The sequence below is a fragment of the Tympanuchus pallidicinctus genome, unplaced genomic scaffold, assembly GCF_026119805.1.
Source record: "Tympanuchus pallidicinctus isolate F22 unplaced genomic scaffold, pur_lepc_1.0 scaffold4, whole genome shotgun sequence".
NCBI classification, from domain to species: domain Eukaryota; kingdom Metazoa; phylum Chordata; class Aves; order Galliformes; family Phasianidae; genus Tympanuchus; species Tympanuchus pallidicinctus.
Genome location: NW_026294758.1, coordinates 47,702,886 through 47,725,503, shown reverse-complemented (window position 1 = coordinate 47,725,503; position 22,618 = coordinate 47,702,886). Strand labels below are relative to the sequence as shown.

Sequence of the window (22,618 nt, the reverse complement as noted above, 5' to 3'; positions counted from 1 at the left end):
TGCAACAGAAGAGCTTGAGACTTCAGTGGTAAGGAAGAGAGAAGCAGAAGAGAGAGAATCCCTCTAGTTATGTTCCTTTCATCGTAATGGAATATTTAAGGAAGGGGAATGCCTGTTTACGAGGGTTAATAATGATAGCACAAGGGAGGGAATGGTTTTGAACTGAGACGAGAGGTTTTGGTTAGATATTAAAAGGAAGTTTTTCACACAGAGGGTGGTGTTGCACTGGAACAGGTTGCCCAAGGAGGTTGTTGATGCTCCCTCCCTGGAGGCATTCAAGGTGAGCCTGAATGTGGCTCTGGGCAGCCTGGTCTGGTAGTTGGCGATCCTGCACATAGCATGGGTGTTGAAACCAGATGATCATTCTGGTCATTTTCAACCGAGGTCATTCTGTGATTCTGTGATTGATCATACTCAATTCCTGGTTTGTTTTTCTTTTCTATTTGAAATTACAACTGTATCTGTTACCACTTCAATTAAATCAGTCTTGAAGATTCAATCACACTAAATTTATTTATTTACAACTGTTAGTCTGTAAATAATATTTTTTTCGTCATAGATTTGCCTATAGTATTTTCATAGGTGGTATTCTTGCAGTGTATTTCTTAAACTTGCATCTTGTTCCGTTTGTACAGTTTTCTTCTGATTTCTTTATCAATACACTATAAGATTCTAAACAATCCGAAATACACAGACAACGACATAGTTCAGAACAGCTGTTATTAACAACCCTTTCAGAATTATATTTATCATGTAACAGTGTTCACTTGTGAGGGCAACTGCGAAAGAAATGACTCTCGTTTTATTATGTTGGCCAACTGTGAGAGACAGATGTTGGTGGCAAGGCAGTAGAAATGGAACCTTCTCACCAGTATTCTGTTATGTGTCGTTACTGAGTGACAGATGGCAGCAGAGGGCCACTCTGTCAGAATAGAAGTGCATTTTAAGTAAAGGTGTGTCGTTGAATTCCTCCATCTGGAAAAGGTTGGACCCATTGACATTCATCAACACTTGCTGAACATTTATGGAGACCAGCCAGTGGATATAAGCACAGTGAGACAGCGGTGGTGTATTTCAGCAATGGTAACAGTGGGTCACCTCCACTGGTGCAGATTATTATGTGCATGGCATACAGCCTCTTGTTCACTGCTGATGAAAATGCATAGCTAATGATGGTGACTGTGTTGAAAAATAGAGTTGTGTAGCTAAGAATCTGCTCTTTCAAATTCAGTTATTGTGTTCTTTGTATTTGTTGTGTTTTCTGTGTATTTGTTGTGTTGTGAAAATAGGAAGCGTTACTTTTGAAGTTACCTATGTACAGTGTTTTCTAAGTCTGTTATGTACTGGCTTCCAATCCTGTAGTTTTGAATTAGAGAGTTTCCACACAGTGCTAAAGTGAACTAGAGTTGTTTGGTAGGTGATTTAGATTTTCAGAAAGACAGGTAGAAGATTTAAAAAAGAAACAAAAAAATGATAAAAAACCAAACCAAAGTATCTTTCAGTGATAGACTAAGAGGTTGTTAACAATGATTTCTGGCTTATAACTTTTTTAAGTAATTCCTTTGTTTTTTTCTTTCCTTGGATGAGTTTTGCTTGAACAACAGGCTGTTTGTTCAAATTAAATCAATAAGACATAAAGTATACATGTTTTTAAATGGGAGAAATAAGTCTCACTTATTTTTGAAAGCCTGCAGAAGTCCACAAGAGTTTGTGGTTGAGTAGATGTAGACCACAGAATAGAGATGATGCTGTTTTGCCATTTACTGTCTTAATGCAGTAAAGCATTTATTCTCAGTGCTCTGTTTGCCTAAAGAAGTCATATTCACAGTTATTACAATATAACTAATTCAAACATTCCTTTTTATCACTCAGTTCGTTCCCAACAATGGAACTTACATTTGTGTCAATGTAGTTTCCTATAACAGGGAGGAACTTTATCAGTGCTGTCTCTCTGTGATACTTTATTTACTAATTGTCATATTACAGATAATGATTATACAGTAAGATACAAGTGTTTATACCAGACCAAAAACAAAGTACATAGGATAAAAGCATTATATGTACAAAATTTTAGATAGCTATTTTTTCTAAATCTTGGATGAGGCAATTTTTTTAAAGGTATATACCTGAATTATAATGTCAGGCTTCTTTTCCACAGCAATCTTTAAAATCAAATGCAAGGAATTTTTTCTACAATTTGCGTTAATATTACCCCTAATTTCCAATTGAAAGCATACAGTTGGAGTTTCTGTGCTAATAATAAGCAGTGTTTACAATTTTTAAATGCAAAACTGAAAACAGCTTTCTCTCACTTCTCAGAAAGAAGCAGTTTTCAGTAATGTGAACATGCAGACTCTGACACATAAATATTGGCTGAAAAGTTAGAGTTCCATATTTTGTGGAAGTCCGGCATAGCTGAGAAGACTTTTTATTGCAAGTTTGTGTTTTTGTAATAATAGCATTTTGTTTGCATTTTTTAAGAAAAAAGTGTTTGTCCATTTCTCACTTGTGATGGATTGAAAACATGTGGAATCTTCCCTGTCTGTATTAGAATCAGTCATCAGTGAAAATAAAGAAACACTAGAAGCATTTACTAATTCTTTGCCTTGGGCAGATTTGAATTTATGTGGTGCTTTAGTTTAGACGTAGCAAAGTCAGAATGGAAATTTGCTGTACAGTGTTATCTGAAATTTAGTTAACTTTCCCAACCCTGTTTTTAACTCCAGATATTTAGTCATTGAACATTTGATTGTAATGTATATCCATGCCCTTTTATCCAATCGGAAATGTGGTATAATTTTTATTCTTCATTATCGTTATCATTAATATACTGATTTCTATGCTGTAATGTAGTGAGAGCAATCTAGTTACAGAGAAAGAGGAGCCAGCAAATAATTCTGATATGTGGAAGCTATAGAATAGCCAGGTATCAGGAATGTCAGCAATTGAGAAACTATGCAGAACTGGATTTTGAAGTGATCTTCATGGAAGACAGATTTCAGGTTTGAAAGTTGAAGTCTTCATCAGCTGTCAGACACAAACTGAGAAAAAATATAAAATTAAGACAGGATTTCAAATGGAGCATAGAAGGAAATAAGTGAGGTTTGTATTGGAATATCACTGCAGGATTTAGATTATTCTGAAGAGAGAAAATGGTAGGTAGCAGTAGAGAAGTGATACTTCAGTGTTTTTGACACCTTAGCCTTTTGTGGGTTTTTTTCATTTCTTTCTTCTCTTCAAAATTGTTAAACAGGAAATTCATTTTTTTTGTAAAGCAGTAGCCTCTTGTTAATTGTCTTGCTTTACTGATAGGTTTTTTGTTGTTAAGCCCTTAACAGCCCTTTAGTTCAGTTTTTCATGGTCAGTTGTCAAAACAGGGCAGTCCTGATTTCAGCTGGGACACGATTTTCACAGTATCTGATATGATGCTATGTTTTGGGTTTAGGAGAAAAGTGCTGTTGATAACGCACCTATGTTTCAGCTGTTGCTGATCAGTGCTGCACAGAGCCAAGGACATTTCAGTTTTTCAGCTCTTCATACTGCCCTGCCAGCAAAAGGCTGGTGGGCCACAAGGAGCAGGAAGGGACAGAACCAGGGCAGCTGACCTAAATGGGCCAAAGGTATGTTCCATACTATTTGGCATATGTAAAAAAAAAAACATAAAACCGTGAAGAGTGAACTGATTGGGTGGCAACTGCTGCTCTGGGACTGGCTGGGCATGGATGCGTGCAAGGTGAGCAGGTGCATTGTGTGTCCCTTTTTTTATAGATACACATTTATATTGTTATCATCATAATCAGTTCTCTTTCTCTCTCCCCTTTTTTTTTTTTCCCTGTCTTAGTAAATAGTTTCTATTTTAACCTGTGCCTGTGAGTACTACTTCCTTTTTTTTTCTGATTCCTTACCCCGTCCCACCTTGAGCTGAGGTGGTGTGAGCAAATGGCTGTTTGTTGCTGAACTGCTGTTGGGTTAAACCACAAGTGCATGCTATTTACTGTCCCTGGAAAAGCTCAGACTTCTGAAAAGTTTGCATAGCTGAGCTAGTATTTGTGCTTAGAGAATTTAAAAGCTAGCATACTTTTCCTGTTCATTTATGTTTTCAGGATTTTCAACACATTTTTATCATCAAGTAAATTTATCATGTCTCCCAACTACATTTTTATTTCCTTTTGTGTCTTTAGTGTCTTTGACTGTAAGTAATAGCAGTGCCTTTTCAGTATGCTTTAGCTTAGTCATACTGTAGTTATATCAAAGGAAAAATAACTGTCTTCAAAGTTGTGTAGTATGAACATTAGAGACAGGACTTACATACCAAATCTGATACTATTCTCTACACCTCCACTGATTAACTCTATGAAGTTGTTTGATTCCTGTAAAATGAGTTCAGAACTGATCTAAGACCTATATGATGCTTGTGGAAGGTAGTCACAAAACACCATACTGCTGTAGCTCTTCATGTTTGCTTGGATCTGTAAGTATAAGTTGAAAATGTGTTCAATACTGGTGTTCAATAATGTGTCATGTTTTCAAGAATCTAACCGCATAGCTACAGCTGCTTCTTTAATGCCCTATTCTTTTAATGGGAGTACAAATTTGTTTTCATTTTGATCTTTTCTCTGGAACTCTTGTAGCATAGTCTCCACATTTACTAATGCTTCCACCTCCAAATAGCTAAGATAGTTTCATTTACAAAGAAGAAAATGTAATTGCAAGCAGCAATATGAATATTGACTAAGAATCAATTACTTCTGTTTGGCTTCTAAAAAATCAACTTTTTGTGTTTGTGTGGGTTTCTATTTCAGATGAAGGAGATTTGACTTTGTAATTTATGGCCAATATACTCTTTCTTACAATTTTGAAGCCCCAATTGAGAAAGGAAGTAGTTTTGTTTATGTGGACTGGAATACAACAATAAGATTCAGGAAAGTTTTGTCAGTAGTAGACTTAAAATGAGTCATGACACTTCCAGTGGCTGCTTCTCTGCCTTTGAAGAGGTGTCAATCCTTCGCAAAATTGGACTCTATTAAATTGTCACAGCATCATGGCTTTCTTTCAAAATGAAGGCTTCGGGCTATTGTACTCTTTTGTCTTGTTTCCTTAAGAGAAGGAAGTTGTTAAAGTTTTGTTTGTGTACTGTCTTTCTTGACTCTCTCTCACTGCTCTCCAGTGGCACTTCTGTCCTAGAACGGTAGTCTAGGACTACCTACAGATATATAGATACATATCCTATAGATAGGAGTTCAATCAGATGGATTAGTTTAATAGAAATTTTGCTGTATATGCACATATGTATATGTATATGTGAGTAAGCACATACACAGATCGTTAACACCTTTGCTCTTACTAGATTTTTGTGGGTTTTAAGCCATATCTAGGGCAGCATAACTAATATAAGTTTTGTTTTAAATACTACAATTTAAAGGGCTACAAATTAAAGGGCTGACAATAGCAGGACTAGGGGAAATGGATCCAAGTTGAAGGAGGGAAGATTTAGGTTGGATGTTAGGGGGAAGTTCTTTACAAGGAGAGTGGTTAGGCCCTGGAACGGGCTGCCCAGGGAGGTTGTGGATGCCCCGTCCTTGGACGTGTTCAAGGCCAGGTTGGACGGGGTCCTGGGCAACCTGATCTGAATGTGTACGTTTGGTGGCCCTGCTAGGCAGGGGGGTTGGAACTACATGATCCTTGAGGTCCCTTCCAACCCGGGTGATTCTGTGATTCTGTGATTCTGTGTGACCCAAAGATAGTTTGATTTGATTTGTCTGTGATTTATGTCCAAAATGTAGATTTACTGCTCAGGAACCAATGTTGTCGCATTAATAACATTTTTGAGCTGCTTGTGTTTCAAAATTTGTTTGCAAGTGCTGTCAAAAGAAATTGTAAATTAAGCCTTTAGTTCAGAAAAACTATCCAGGTTTACATATATGCATGTAAGTTTTGAAAGCTGATTATAGTAATCAATTGGTGTAAGTAGAAAATTTTAGTGTTTATTTGCAGGCCTGTGGTATGCTATGCATTAGTTTACTACTTGCTTGTCACTAATTTTAAAAATAGAAGCGTGAGAGTTATTTTCCTTGGGTTTTATTTTTATTTTGAAGTTTTATTTCATTGCCAAATGTGTAGCATTTAAAAAAAAGAGTATCTTTATTTTTTCCTTCTGTCATGATTTTTTTTTTTTTTTGTTACACTGTTACTGTATACTGTAAGCAAGAGCTATATGTATAATTATAAAATAACAAGGCTGTATACTCTGAGGCTATGGTAACATTTTTTGGGAGCAGAACGTTTAACAAGGAGACAAAAACACAGATTATTGTAATTGAGCAGATGCCAATTTTCTGGAAGACAACCAAATTATACCGAAGTTAACAAAATGATAAGTTGTTTGTTTTTACCTTCTTGTCAATTATAAGAGCATTTTATCAGTTTCAGCAACCAAAACCTGATCTGCTCGCTGCAGAGCAGTAGGAATACATTTTCTGTGATAAATATCTCTTTAAAATGCATGCAACCGAATGTAGATGTAGATTCGTATGTGAAATTGTTTAATTTTGCCATTGCAGTTGAAATACTAGCAAGAATAAATAACTGCTCAACTAAAAATCTAATTTGGATGGCTAGAATAATGAAGGGAAAAATACGATAAGTAGTTGTCAATATCAAAGCAGGCTGAAGGAGGAAGGCTTCAGGCCTTGTGGTAGGTAGAATGAAACAGCAGATTTGAGTATCCACAATCCTTTCAGTATTAAATTTCAGTAAAATAAAATTACTTGTATATGAAAACATAGCCTTTCCCCAGCTCTCTTTTTTTTCCTGATCAGCTGATGAAGAGACTAGCAGCTCGCTGCTTTGCTGGCTTGTTAATTTTATCCCCACTAACTGTGATTTCCGATAGCTGGCCTGCTGATAGTGGTAAGGTAAATATCCTTTTTCATTGCTGTCTTGAAGATTCAGTAGAAGTACATCACAGGCATGTGTAGGTGTTTAACACATCAAAAGTCGGTGCTCTCTGTAATTCTGTGTACCACTGTGTGCTTAAGGAGAGCAATGACATTAACTGTTGACAGCCTTGCATGCTGTATTTATTATTAGCATTTCTAGCTTCCAAGATATGCAGAGAAATTTCTCTATCTTCGTTAGCTGCAGTGGTTTGTAGTGGGTGTCCTGCTTTAGCCAAATGAATATTAATGAATTTGTGTGCAGATTTTTTTTCATTCTTTTTTCTTCCTAACTCATCAGATCTCAAGCCTCCTTCATAATGGTTATCTGAGTGCTGTGGAAGCATGATGTAAATTGTTTTTTCATTATTAAGGCCTAGTTTCAGGCTGTCCCTCAGGATTCTGTGTGTTCGTGTTTGTTCTGTGGATTTGCACACTGGAGAATGCATAGGAAACAGATTTTGAAATCCCACTGGTGTTTTTAACATGCCAGGTTGTTCTGTGTTGCGCACCAGGTTTTGTTCACAAAACGTTTTTCAAGAGACATTGTACACAATTGAAAGAAATTATGTCTGGGCTGTAATGACTCTTTTCATGTAGATTGTTATGCTCACATGATCATAAATATTAGCCATGTTTGGTGCTGTGGAAAAATGAAGGTAATTGCCTTATGATTAGAGCTCTTTCAGCTTCGAGAAAGGATTGATTAGCATTCGCATGTACTCCAGGCAATATTGAGAGGCAAAAGGGACAAATATCAACAACAGTTACGTTCTGAGAAAGCGTTAATCAGAAAGACTAGTTTTAAGTTTCTTTGGTGTTTTTTTTTTTCCTTTTAATTCCAGCTCCTTTATGACCCAGGTGTTTTTTCTTTCTTTTCTTTCTTATTATTTTATTTTATTTTATTTTATTTTTTTGAGTGGGAAGGGGGGGGAGCCTTTCTCAAAGGAAGAAAAGTTCAGCCTTTTGGTTTATCACATGGATCTGTTAGTCATTGTGTAAACGGATTCCTTTTTTCCCTAGGTTTTTTGTTTTGTTTTCTTTTTGTTTTGTTTTGTTTTTGGTAGCAATTTTTTTTCTTAATCTCCCTGTATGGTGCTGCTGGGTCTGATTAAAAGCAAACATCCAGGTAATGGAAACCGGTGTTCATTGTTTGTTACTGTGTGGTGGTGCTTCTTTTTTTCCTTTTTTTTTTCTTTTTTTGCATCCCATGTTATGAGTGCTTTTTACTGCAGAGCACTGTATTGTCAGTTCTTCTGGCTCTTTTCTTAAGATACCATTGTAGAAGAAAATTATGTACTTAATAGCTGGCTTTAATGTTTAGATGATTTGTAAGTTACTTAAACTATTTGGAAGAGAATCTGATTCTTATTGTTAATGTGTAAGTTAGCTGTGCATTGTTTGTGTGAACAAAGAACTGTGTGTGATCTGGTTTTGGGAGCAGAGTGTAGTGTAGATTGTCCTATTTGAAATCAAGCAACATAAAATTCTGTTTTGTGTACAGCTAAATAATCAAGAACTACCAGTTGTAACAAACAACTGTTTCCTGTATACTTACTGACACAGTACCACAGGCCCTCATTTTTTGTGAAACTGTGACATGGTGTGAAATTTAAGGTTCAGATAAATATTTATTCGTTTAGAGGACTGGAGGATTTTTAGATCAAATTAGCGTGCAGTGTGTCAGCACACTTTGCCAGCAACTCAGTTTTTTGTTGAACTCTTTTTATACAGGAAAACTTTTCGGATAAGTGAACTGAGTATTTACAGTTGCATTATCTGCATCCTTTGGGGCTGCACTTATGTTTTTAAATATAGTTTGTTATTTCTTTTTGCAATACATACTTTGTTTTAAAATTGTACTTTTTGAATCCATGACTTTTAGGCGATTGAAGACGGCAATTTGGAAGAAATGGAAGAGGAAGTCCGGCTTAAAAAGCGGAAGAGACGAAGAAATGTGGATAAGGACTCTGGGAAGGAGGACGGAGAGAAAGCAAAGAAAAGAAGAGGCAGACCTCCTGCAGAGAAATTATCACCTAACCCACCCAAACTGACAAAACAAATGAATGCCATCATTGATACAGTGATAAACTACAAAGACAGGTGAGCACTTTCTCTCTCTTTTGCCCCTACCCTCCTGTCCTGCTTCAGTTTTATTTTCAGTCTTCCGAATGAATTGCTTACACAGCCTTTCTGAAAAGTAGTTCCTCTTAGGGCTTAATCCTGGAAGTCTTCCTTAATCATAGAATCATATAGCATCATAGAATCATAGAATGGCTGGTGATGAAAGAGACCTCAAAGGTCAGCTAGTTTCAACACTCTGCCATGTGCAGGGTGGCCAACCAATAGACCAGGCTGCCCAGAGCCACATCCAGCCTTGTCTTGAATGCCTCCAGGGATGTGGCGTCCACAACATCCTTGGGCAACCTGTTCCAGTGTAAATAGAATGTTGAGAGTTTAATGTAGAGAGTTTAAATTTTGAAGACCCATCTGACAGAGCTTGTTGAAATAAAAATATGTATTTAAAAAAAAAAAAAAAAAAAAGCATTGAGTTCTACTCAGAAATGAAGTCATCCTGTTTAGGAGGTGTACTTCAGAATCTGCAGCTTGAGAAGGATTTTCCTTTAATGAATGGTGCATCCTGTATTAATATCTCTTCAAATATGTATTTGAATTAATTAACCATTAATATGGATTTGTTACGGCAAGTTCTCCCCATGACCTGTTAGATTACACAAAACATGTAGGGTCAGTATTTTGAGCTCTTGATCTACCAAAGGAAAGAATGTGGAAATACTGGGAATAATGTGTTGTATGCATTTGAGGTAGAAGCCTGGTCATCAAACCATTTCAGCATCATAAAATAATTAATCGCTTAACCTTAGGAAGAAATGTGGTTCTAAACCAAAATATGACTTGAAGATTTTTTATTTGGCAGATTTTCAAACTGAAAATCATCTTTGCTTCAGGAGGAGAAAATTAAGAAGTTGTTAGTTAATAGCACCTTTGAATCAGATTTGTTTCAGGAAGTTGTGGTTTTGAACTCTGCTTCTATTTCCCAAATCTTAGTACAGCCTTTTCATTTAAGTATCCTTTCTTAACCATACATTGAATTAGATGTGTCATATAAAGACTGATCTTAGCTAAATTAATATAAAATGCATTCAGAGACAACTGTGAAGTGTTTGCATTAGATGACCCACACAAAGTAACAGTACAATTTTTGCATGTAAGGAAACTTTCTGAGTTTTTGATGGGAAGTTGCACTTCTTCATTTTTGCAGCTTCTATTCTAGATACGGCTGCAGAAAGTTAACTTAGATAGTATCTGGTGAATGATACAGAGCCTGATTTCTTTGGCACATTAATTGTTGAATTGAATCATTCTGTGATCTGGGGACTTTCCAGAGTACTTGTTAAAGTTTGTTGTATCAGAAGAGGATTCACAGCAGTGAACAGGATGAGCATGATGCTGACGACAAACTTAATATATTCATCCTTAGTATACTCATCTCGTGAAAGACTCAAAATGAGCAGGCAGTGTGCTCTTGCAGGCCAGAAGGCCAGCTGTGTCCTGGGTTGAATCAAGGGAAGCATGACTGGCTTCTCATAAGTCCCCATCTGGAGTGTACTGTGTCCAGTTCTGGGGCAGTCAGCACAAGGACATGGAGCTATTGGGGGCAGGGGGGCAGGGGGTCCAGAGGATCTGAGGGCTGGAGAACCTCTCTTATGAGGATAGGCTGAGCAAGTTGGGGCTACCAGCTTGGAGAAAAGAATGCTCTGGGGGGACCTTGTAGCAGCCTTCCAGTACCAGAAGGAGCCTAAGGGAAGCTGGGGAGGGATTTTTCATAAGGGCATGCAGCAAAAGGATGAGGGATGTGGGGAAATGTCTTTAAACTGGAAGAGGCTGATGAGACACCGAAACAGGTTGCCCAGGTGAGCTTGTGAATGCCCCCTCCCTGGAAGCAGTCAAGGCCAGGCTGGATGGGGCGTTGAGCAACCTGGTCTAGGGGGAGGTGACCCTGCCTATAGCAGTGGGACTGGAACTAGATGATCTTAAAGGTCCCTTCCAACCCAGACCATTCTGTGTGTCTATGATCTTGCTGTGACTTTCTAACAGAGAAGCTGAAAAAGTGTTTAAATTTCAGGACTAGTGATCAGGGAATAATAACAAAAGATTTCTCATAGTTTGGCTCCCCATCCTGGAGCTTTTTCCTAGCTAACCTGCTTCTGATGGGAGCTTCTACCTCTCAATTCAAAAGTAGCAAGCATGTTACTTCCACGAGCCTCCTGTATAGCGGGGATGGTTACTGATAGTAACTGATAGTTACTGGGTAAATAAAAAACTGTGGGTAAATAAAAAACTGTGCCTGTTTCTTCTTCCCCAGGAAGTTTGTATCTGATTTCTGCCATACAAGTAGCTGTGCTGCTTGTAGAGAAAAGGCATGCCAGTCATTGTCCTAGGAGCTTGTCTTTCAATTCTGCAAGACAGAATCGTTTGCAGCTTTAAAATGTATATGGAGCTGTAGTCTGACAGAGTTTAAAAAAGCTTCTCTGCATGTTTCTCTACATTTGAGAAGAGCTCACACATATATAGGGTTTTAGTTGACTGATTTTGTGTGCGTGTATGTGTGTGCGCGCACACGCGTGTGTGTGTGGAGGTTTTGGTTAATGTTAAGGTGAAGAAGGAATCTCCAAATAGTTTCTTAATTGTTATCCTGTCCTTGAGTTCTGTTATAGCCATTTGGTGAGAAGTATACTGTTTTCCTTGCTTACTCTAGAAGTTTGAAACAAAATAGAAAGGGTTGTCAATTTCTAGGAGAGCTAAAAGCTATAATACCAACAATAATAATAGAATCATTGAATGGTTTGGATTGGAAGGCACCTTTAAGATCACCTAGTTCCAGTCCCCCTGCTGTAGGCAGGGACACCTCCCACTAGACCACGATCCTCAAAGCCCCATCCATTTTGAGGGATCTAAGCTTTACTAACCAGCACTACGAGCCACAGTTATTAAAATAAGGTCAAAGAGAGATTGCGCAAATTAGCAGCATTTAAAACAAGTATTTGGAGTAGAGAATGCAGCATATGGTTCTTTTGAAAACAAAATTCAGAAGTAGATATCTAACTAGTTGTAAAACCCTTTTAAAGAACTCTATGCAAGCCATGAAAGTTAGCATTGAGGTCACATCCTCATGGAGGTATATCCCATTTAATAAAGCAAGTGGTAAAGACAGACAAAATGAATTCTTATGCACTGTTACAATCTTTGGCTCTGTTTGGATATTTTGTAGTGAGAACTGTTGAGCTCTTTGTCAAATTCATGCTGCTACATCTTTCAGGCAGCTGTGCTTTGGATCACACTGTTGGATGATGTTCTTCAGGCTCTTCTTTCTGTTGATAAGCATTTATCTTAGTACTGCTGAAACAAATAGACATAACTGAATTTACAAAACTGTGAAGTAAGTGCTGTGGAGAAGTAAAAATGTGTGTTGAAATCAGTGTTACATTCTTAAATTTTACGTATGCTCTATTACTCAGCTTCGAGTATCGAAGGATAAAATATGCTACCAGCTGTAGCAGAGCAGAACTACGGATGCAGAGCAATGTTCTCTATTATAAGTGAAACCTACTTATAGTTAGTCTAAATTTCATCTGTAATGGTTTAGACTGGAGAATAAATCTTCAGCGGAGGAAAAACAACATAGAAAGATGGTCAGAATCCCTTAACGTCTGGGAAGAATGTTCTAAGTAAGGCTATGACAGAGAAAAAAGATTTTTAAGATTGATCTTAAAAATATTATCTTTTCTTACTCTAAATTTTCCAACTTTTTGCAGCATCTACTCAGATGGAATATACAGCTGTGGAGAGTAATTTTGGATTAAGTAATCTGGTTTCTTCATTGTAAATTAAATGGACAGATGGAGGAAAGAGTAGGGTTTGATAAATTAAGGAAAACAGCTCAGTTAACTGAGGTTTTAATGTGAATGAGATCTGAATTTGCTAAGGTGGAAGTATTGTGAAATGTTAATATTAAAATGAAGGATAGTCTTCTGGGAAAAGGTTGATGCTTTAGCTAGATGAAAGAGAAGAATAAAGGCTGTTTCTAGAAAAAAAAAATGGTGAAGAAATCTGAAACTGTTTCAGAATTGTCTTTTTGAGAAAAAGAAGTGAGAATTCCCAGAAGTAAGTTAAAGCTAGCAGGAAGTATTGAACATTCTGGAAAATATTTCTTGATTTATATTAATAAAAAAGGAATAAGGAAAGATGTAGTGTGCAGTGAGGATGACACAGTAAATAAATCATAGAATCATAGACTAGCTTAGGCTGGAAGGTACCTCAAAGCCCATCCAATTCCAGTCCTGTGCCATGGCATCATTGCCAACCCACTAGATCAAGCTGCACAGGGCCCCATCCAACTTGGCTTTGGGTACCTCCAGGGATGGGACATCCACAGTGTCTGTGGTCCAATGCCTTACCACTGTCCAAGTAAAGAATTTCCCTCTAATATCTAAATCCTCCTCTTTTAGTTTCAAGTCATTTCCTCTTGACCTGTCACTATCAGCCTGCTGCTTATGAACTCGGCTCAAGTACTGTAGGGATGTAGTATGGTCTCCCCAGAGCCTTCTCCAAGCTAAACACTCCCAGGTCCCTCATCCTTTCTTCATAGGACAGATGCTCTGTGGCCTGCAGAACTAAATGAATGCTTATTTAGCTCTCATTAAGGATAGTGATATTGGTGGTGAAGACAAAGGGATAGTTTAAGGGGATAGAGAGAATGTAGATAGGAAAATTACAAGGCAATGAAATATTAGAAGAACTCCAGCATTTAGCGCAGAGAACAGTATTGCCAGTAAGGAAATACAGATATCATTATATGTGATGGAGTTAATGTTACTTACGGAATACCTTCATTGAATAAGGAAGATTAGTTTTATTTTAACTAGTGTAAATAGCTACTGTAGTGATAACTAGGATGAGAGAGTCTTGCAAGAGGAAACAGGGTTTTTTATTTATCCTCATGCAGCACAGTCTGAGAGGAGATGATGATTGCTTTCAGTAAATTCACCAGAGGAACAAAGAAAGCATGAACACTGGGAGAATGTGGAAATAAGTAGAATACAAAATGGTGATCACAAGGTTACGTGAATGTAAACAGTCAAGAATGCATTCAAGTTAGTAACTAAAAAGAGTTTTGTAACATCCCTCTGTAGGGAATAGAGAAGCAAAAATAGCTATCTAGATTTAGGATTTATTCCTTGATTAAAAAAATTCATATGATTGCTTATTAGTAGGGTCTTAGATTCAAGGACCTGAAAGCACATTGGTTCTGATCCTCCAGTGTAAAATGGACACATTTCCTTTACAGGCTCTGTATGTAATAAATTTCAGTATATTTTAATTTGATATTTTGTTGAAATTACTTCTTGACTTCCAATAGTATTTGGATGCCTTTACACCTTCGGTACGTCATTTTAATCTTGCTGTATAAATCACCTGTTTAAAAGAGAGTGCATCAACCCAGATTACTGTCATTCATTTCTAGTTTTGATGATTTTGATTTGTCTTCTCTTCCCTCTAAATTAGGAATGCCAACAGGATTGCATAATATAGAGAATAACGTGTAACATTCACGCTGTATTTTTGGAAAGCAGAGTTAATGTAGTAGTCCGGTTGAAATTCTTTAGGCTTTTGAAGGGAAGAACAGTTTTACTGGAGAGAGAGGTTTATTTGTTTTCTGACTAAGGAATTTGCATACCACATGCTTACCTCCAAAAAACATGTTTTTCTTCCTTTGGAGGTTTTTTTGTTTGTTTGTTTTTTGTTTGTTTTAATTATTATTGTAGAGAAAGACAAGCTGTGAAGGTTGCTTACTTTCTTGCTTGTTGCAGTTAAGTGGGAAAAAAAGAATGGTACTTCATACCTTATAATCCTTCAGCATCCACACAAATCTGCACTCCACTGCTGCCTTGCATGAGAGTTTACAGTTTAGGTTCCTGTTGGTGTTACCTGCTGCTTTGCATTACCTTTGTTTAGAAACTTTATATTTAAGAGACCCGTGATCTTTTCAGGTCAATTACAGGCAGTGATTTACGTTTGTGATCCAACTCTTCACTGCTCATCAGCCTTACCTAGAGTAAGGACTTAAATGCTGTGCCTAGTAGCTTCACAAAGCTTCCACCTTGTTGTGAGTGGCTGTTGACCACATTTAATAAAACTGATAAGAAAACTGGAGGCTGGAATTGTTGTGTCCTACCTGTGTTTCCTGCTTCATTCTGTGATTCCTTGTGTTATTATCACTGCCTGTTTAAAAATAAAATGTTTGAATTGGTGGCTATAGTATTCTGATTTTGATAAAGCGCAGCTCTGGGAGAGAGTGTTTTTCTCTTTACATTAAATGAATTTTTCTTTCAAACTTGTTCAAGCAGTTTTCTCAGATTGGCAGTTTTTAACTATTGTAACATGTGAGTAATGTAATTAGCCATTGCTGATTTAACTGTTAATTAATTATGCCAACTGGTACTCAATCAAGTATTCAAACATGCAAAGGAAATAATTCTTACGTATAGTCAAGCCAAAGCTATGGAGTATATATCCATATCTCAGGAATATTAGTTACTATTTGTACTCATTTCAATTTCAATGATAGGGACAGGTCCACCATTTATTACTGTGGTCAGTTTCAAAAAAGATGAATCACTAAGTACTTCCAACAAAAATGAATAACCTCCCTGCCTATGTGGATTACTCTTTGAAGTTGAACATAGTAAGGTGATTCTTCATTTATTTTCTTTAAATTCTTTAGAGACACAATTGTTTTTTGTTTTTGAATGTTTGTTTGTTTAGCGAACATCATTTTGAGTTTCATTCACGCAGGAGCTGTGATTTGTTTACTGTGTTTCTGGTTGTCAGCATTCGTTTCAACCACTCTACATTGGATTTCAGTGTTAACAAAGAAGTGTGAGATTTGCTAGAAATATGAAGGCATCATAGATCTTCATCTTTGCAATTTTCTCTCTCTTTTGAATCCTAAACAGAAAGTGGTTTGATAGATGGGTTGCAACTTGCTTCTGGCCCCATACTGCCAGGGAAAAGGGAAACAAAACCAGATATGCATGAATTAAGCCTAATTGTTCGTGCATTTAATTCTACTAACAATAATACCAAATGAGTGGAAGTATGTACTTACACTCACATTGTAAACAATTCCAAGGTAAAATTGGAAACATTGAGCACAAATACTTCCTAAGCAAAAATATTTTAAAAAAATTAGTAATATCTCTTAATGAGTTTGAGCTTGCTTACCATTTAGTATTTGCATGTAACCACATAGGACTGATGCAGTGAGCTGTCAGCCTTGGCTGTTTCACTGTCAGCTCTCATAATTTATTCTGATCCTTCTTCCCTCCAGCATGTATCCTGCTAGTTGCCAGGCAACTGTAAGTGATTTTTTTACTGCGCATGCAGTAGTTCTGCAAGTTGTTATTTTTTTCTAATTGTAAAAGTGAGGATGGGGATTGAAATCTGAACATCGCTTTAATAAAGATTAATTATTAATAATTTGCTCCATTTGTACGACTAACACAGACCGTGACTGTCAGAAAGTGTCAGATGATTTTTCAATATAGGCAAAGAGAAGAAGATAACAGTCCTTGTGAGAGGAGATTTTATAAAAATGGTACAACAGAATAAGCTGTTATTGATCTGCGTAGACAAGATCAGGCATTTCTTTTCTGTCTGTTGCATATTTCATGCCCTTAGTGCTTTGTTGTTCCTTTTTTTTTTTTTTTTTTTCATGACCTGAAGTGATTCTCAGTAATTAATTACATCAAGCAAAAGCTGGAAGGTTTTCTGTGGCATTCTTAGTTTAATAGACTGTGTGAGCAAGCTGCAGTTGGCTAGATTTATACCTTGAAAATAGAATATTGCTGTGTAACAGTTTACTACCGTTATATTTTTCAAGCAATACAATATAAGGGTGTGTGCAAGTATGAAGAAAGGGGGGGGGAAGAATTTTGGAGCTATTGAATAAAAGGCTGTGTAATTATAGGAAACTGTTTAAATAGTGCAAATATACATAATCTGTTTCAGAATCTGATAAAAATTAGGATATTATTAGTAGCTGTTCATACTTAAATAATATTGTTAGACTCTGAAATGTGTGAATGAAATGAAGCAACATCTGCTTCGGTGGTTTTCTGTTTCTTCTCAAATAGATGTCTTTGTTAGAAGGAAGCTGCTGAAGTTCAAAATACAGCAGTGATAACTCAGTATTTGCATGCCAAATCCAAATCAGCACTGTATAAAGTTTTGAAAGCAACTATGTATTTTATAAATTGTGTAGTGTGTTCTTGAAACATTGCTCTTAGTAGTCTGAGATGAAGACAGATTCTGTTATCTGATGTGACATTGTCACTCACAAACATCATTAACAGGATCAGTAACTTCAAATGTAGTATAAATGACTACTACTTCAGCAGGAGAAGTATTAAATTAATGAATTTGACTCTTTATTGTAATTCACTGCTGAAGGAGATATGAAGATACAATGACCTGAGAGCATCACAGTTATTTTCTGTCAGGAGAGAGATGGTAAAATCTGGGATGACAGTTTTGTTGTCATTTTTTCATTTTGTGTATTTTGGTAACAGAGAGAGTCCCAAATGAACTAGATTTATTTGGGAATGTTGGATTATGTGATCTCCAGAGTCCATTCTAGTCCCTATAGTTCTGTGATCTGTTGGCTGAGGTTGCTAGTAAACTGTCTGGAGTATTGTGTGAGGTGCAAATGGTCTGTCAGGTTGTCTATACCAGTATTTGTGTAGTGTATATAGGCTTAACTCTTACCTTGCTGATGGAGTGGCACAGTACACCTTCTTATCTCACTGTGCAGCTGCAGCACCAAGAAGTATGGTTTTGTACGTGCCATAATCTTTCAGAAACAGCCAGGGGGCTGGAGTCTGGCAGTTACTGTAAGCAGACAAGGTAACAGGTTCTGCGGCTGCAAATCAGAAAAAATGATGATGAGGTAGGGGCATATACAGTGTTAACATTGCATGGAACAGTATTCCAGATGCAAGTTGTCCCTAAGGATATCAGTTGGATGACATTGATTAGCAAGCTATGATTAGAACTTTAATATTATTGTCTTTCTAATGCAGAGTATATAATGAGCAAAAGCATTCTGAGAACAGTAGGAGATCTTGGATTAGGTGAGCAACAGCTGCTTAGGAAATGTTCTGTTCATTCTTATTCATTGATCTCTCAGATTCCCAAAGCAAGTTTGTGCCTCTAAAAATTCTAGTAATAGATGAGACATTAGATGTGATAATGATGTGATAAGCAGGCATTCATATATTTCACAAAGGACAAAGCTGTTCTGCACTTACACCATCCTTATCTTCTGTAGCAGAATTGCCTCAATTAACCTTTGATCCAGTATCAATTTAACATGACTGTTAATATCCCATGCTGTTATGGATGATGGCTGCGAGATTGAAGCTGAGATGGAGACTGAGACTAGGCAGCAGCCTTCTCCTTGCTCAATTCCTATGAATGTTTTGCATGTTAAGTTACCATCCAATTCCTCCTCTCACAGGGCTGTGAGAGAGAGAAGTATGTGAACAGAGCCAGGAAATGGCATGTGAATGCTCTGTGCAATGAGTTGCAGTTCTTCTCAACAGAGATTTTTTTCCACTATTTTGATATGAGATTCAAAAAGAAAAAAACAAACACAACCTTACACTTGTAAGTGCCATCAATACCTTTAATCTCCAAATATCTTACAGTCATCTATTGTATATATATACATATATAAGTAGCTGAAGAGCTACATGTGGGAAAATTTAAATAAATAAATAAACAAACCAGAGGGTTAACAATGGTAAGTCTGCAAACTTTAGTAGTTCCGGACACCTTCAAATAATATGACATGGTCCTGGAGAAACAGATGATTGTAAATAACCTATCACATTATTTCAGATAATTGAAGAAGTACAAATCACAGAAAGATTTTCAGTACCGTCAGAATGATCTTTCCAGGATCCTAACACTCATTAATGGAAGTTAATAATGTATCTAGTTGTTCTGATGGCAATCAGCATCTGGTATAACCAAAGTCAACATGAACAAATGGTACAGTGTGACCAGGAGATATGAAAGCAACTATAAAATGACTGAGGAACATAAACTTAGAGAGACAGGAGGGGGGCATGCTAGGAATCATGAAAAAAAGGTTAGAAAAGGGTAATACTGCACTTGTCAAAGCACTACAGTGTTCCTATTCAAGTCCTGATCCTGCTTTCATGAAGTTCCATGACGCTTCTGATCCTCTAATGGTGGTGATATTTTAGGACAGGGCAGAAAGATTTGTATTAAATTGTAAATCAATTATCTGTATCAGTTTATTAAAATAATAATGAGATTAAAATAATTAAGAGATCACTTTCTAGTTCTTTGAAAGAAGAGGGTTTGGGATTTTATTTTTGCTGTTGTTTGTTAATCTGTTTTTCAATGATTTGATTGTATGACCCATATGTGTGAGGAAGTTGTAATAATTCTTGGCTTTGTGTTTGGGTTTGTTTTCTTCAACAGCTCTGGACGGCAGCTAAGTGAAGTCTTCATTCAGCTCCCATCGAGAAAAGAACTACCAGAATATTATGAATTGATTAGGAAACCAGTGGATTTCAAAAAAATTAAGGTAAGAACATTTTTGGAAGTGGAGATTCCGATATTTCTTTTTGTTAGACACTGGTGAGTATGTAGTCAGTATATAAATGACCACAATATGCATATTGAATCTACCTCTGTGTTTTGGATGTTAAACGTTATCACATCTCTTGTTATGAATTTTATTTCTTTTGTATCACAGCATATTACCTCAATTTCAAAGTTAAATCAAAATGCAGTAGTTACATGAATGACGCTTTCAGAGATGATGTAGAACCATAGAATCAAAAAATGGCCTGGGTTTAAAAGGACCATAATGATCATCAAGCTTCAAACCCCCTGCTGTGTGCAGGGTCGCCAACCACCAGACCAGGCTGCCCAGAGCCACATCCAGCCTGGCCTTGAATGCCTCTAGGGATGGGGCATCCACAACCTCCTTGGGCAACCTGTTCCAGTGGGCATCTCAGTCTGGTTTTTGTAAAGAACCAATAAAGAGCCATATAAAGAAATCTTTATCTTGAAAACTCTTGTAGAAGAATATAGTAATCCCTAAACTAACATCCAAGCAGTTTGTCAGGTGGGTTTTAGGCAACTTGTTGCACACTAGATGATGCAACTGTAATGCTGTTCATATTGTAGCATATTGTATGTCCATGCAGAAGAGAAGAAATTGAAATTTCTTTTACCAGAAGAACTCAAATTTGTAGCTTTTGGCCCTTCCAATCTACACAGCATTGCATGTTTTTTATACCTATTACCCAATTGTGATTTTTTTAGTATTACATTAATGATACGTTTTATTGTTCCTTTCTTTCTTTTAAATAGGCACCTGTTTTGATGCTTACGTAGAATTTTTAAAAATAATGTTTTTTCAAAGATTAATTCTATATCTACTGTTGTTTTTTGTTTGTTTGTTTGTTTGTTGGTTGTTTTTTTTTCCCGCATCACTGCCTCTCCATACTTCTCGTTTTCCTCAACAAATGCAACAGGAAAGGATTCGCAACCATAAATATCGGAGTCTTGGGGATTTGGAGAAGGATGTCATGTTGCTGTGTCATAATGCTCAGACATTCAATCTGGAGGGATCACAGGTTTGACCAAACTAATATTACGCATACAGATTTTCCCCTCCTGATACTTTTAGTTCTTAAGTGATTATTATACTACGCCTATAAAAGCTGTATTTTGATTCTTATTTTAAGTGGAGGAAAATGACAGATTGTTAGAATTACCCAAAGTTCTCTGTTCACAGCTGAAGTGGGAGCATGCAGAGAATTTGGTTTTGAGTCAAGTTCTGAGATCAGCTTGTTTTGATCTGTCCTGTAGTTCCCAGCTATTGTAGGAACATTTGAATCTCTGCTGGATCCCTGTTTATGTAGTTATACATTGGTTTGTGCTGCCAGATTGGATGGCAGAAGTAGCAGGTAGAATTGTATAGCTAATTCCAGTTGTAGAGGAATTACTTAGCAGTGAACTCTCCAGCTCTGCTACTGCAAGATAGAAATTCAAGATCCAGATGTGAAGTTTGTGTATGAGATTTTATATTCTCTTTACCGTCAGACTGATCTTTCTTTGAAAGATCTATATCCGTTTTGAAACTTAGAAATAATTAATTCCAGTTGAGTCTCAGAGGTTTACAAAGCAAAATCTCTAACCTCAAATGTTATAAAGGTACAATTGTGCTCAGTCTTGTAAAATAGGAACAGAGGACGCTGATGCAAAAGGAGAGACTACAAAATGGGAAAATTGTCACACGATGTAGTGAAATGTAGCATAAGATACATATTTTTGCAGAGGAGTCTAAATTGTGTGCTACAAATACAGTATTAAATTGAAGAAAGGACCTGAAAATCAGTTCAATAATCTGAAAGAGAAAAATTCCTTTCAGGAAGCCTAGGTAAATTTAGCTGGAGGTTTCATGCGGCCAGTATTAATGCATCATCTGAATAACTATATGCTATTGATAACCCTTTGCTAAACAGGTGAATGTGTGTGAAAAATTGAGATGAAACATTGAAACATGCAATTAGATACAGGATTGATGAATACAACTGGTCATTTTGTATTTATTTTTCTTATATAGAGACAGAAAATGCTTTCTGTGTCATATACACGTGTGATATTTTCACTATGTTAAATTATACAGAAACAGCCTGTAAACATGTCTGCTAAAATTATTTTAATAGAAATAGTGATGACTCAAATTGTGGAAGAGAGCCTTTACTAAATGTCCAAAAGTAAATTACCAGTTTGCTCCTTAGTCAAGTAGCAGTAAACTAGCTGTGAATTAAAAAAAGAAAGATAAACCTACCCAAGAAGTACCACTAAAATTGTGGGAGGGGAGGATGACAGTAGTTAAAAAGGGAAAAGTAAAAACCAGTAGCTATGTGAAAAAAATAATTATGCTGATGAGAATGGCATGAGTTGCTAATCTGGAACTGGTCTCTTGTTATGTGGAGTGATAGATTTGACAGGAACACTCTTGAATGGGTATAAGCATTCAAGATGTTGTTACTCTGTTTGGAAATAGTTCAACCAGCTTCAGAGTTTTTCTCCATGCTAGCATACAAATATTAATTACCAGAATTAATTACTTTTTTGTTGTATAAATCCTAAACAATCTGTGTCTAAGTTTCGGTTGTTGCTGTTGTTGATTTGTTTTGTTTGTTTAAGTTTCTGTGCTATATTCCTGCAACTTATTTTTTATTTCTAGTGAATTGTGGGGCATTTTTCCAGTGGTCCTCCAGTTTTTAAGGTCCTTATATTTGTTGTGATAGTTTAGTTCTACCTTTGCTGTGACGTACCAGTTTACTCGAGTAAACTGGATTATTGTGTGCACACCTAAAACAAAAAGGCTACTTTAAACAGAGTTGTTCAGGTACACAGCAACATCAAGTGAAATTCTGCATGTTTGTTTTGCTAGTGTTAATGCATATTTCTTTTCCTTGAAGCCAAAGAGTTCCATTTGAGCCAAAATCTTAGGAGAGGTTTTCAGAGACAGACAGACTTGTTTT

At 36.6% G+C, this 22,618-nt stretch overlaps 1 protein-coding gene across 3 annotated transcripts in view; it reads left to right on the top strand.

Moving 5' to 3' along the window:
• SMARCA2 (SWI/SNF related, matrix associated, actin dependent regulator of chromatin, subfamily a, member 2) overlaps positions 1 to 22,618 on the top strand; it is a 105,241-nt gene that overhangs the window by 77,413 nt on the left and 5,210 nt on the right. For all 3 annotated transcript variants that reach the window (XM_052700928.1, XM_052700929.1, XM_052700930.1), the window contains exons 29-31: positions 8,821 to 9,038; positions 19,530 to 19,635; positions 20,594 to 20,695. In XM_052700928.1, the coding sequence (XP_052556888.1) occupies positions 8,821 to 9,038; positions 19,530 to 19,635; positions 20,594 to 20,695 (426 nt within the window). The remainder of the gene's footprint in view (positions 1 to 8,820; positions 9,039 to 19,529; positions 19,636 to 20,593; positions 20,696 to 22,618) is intronic.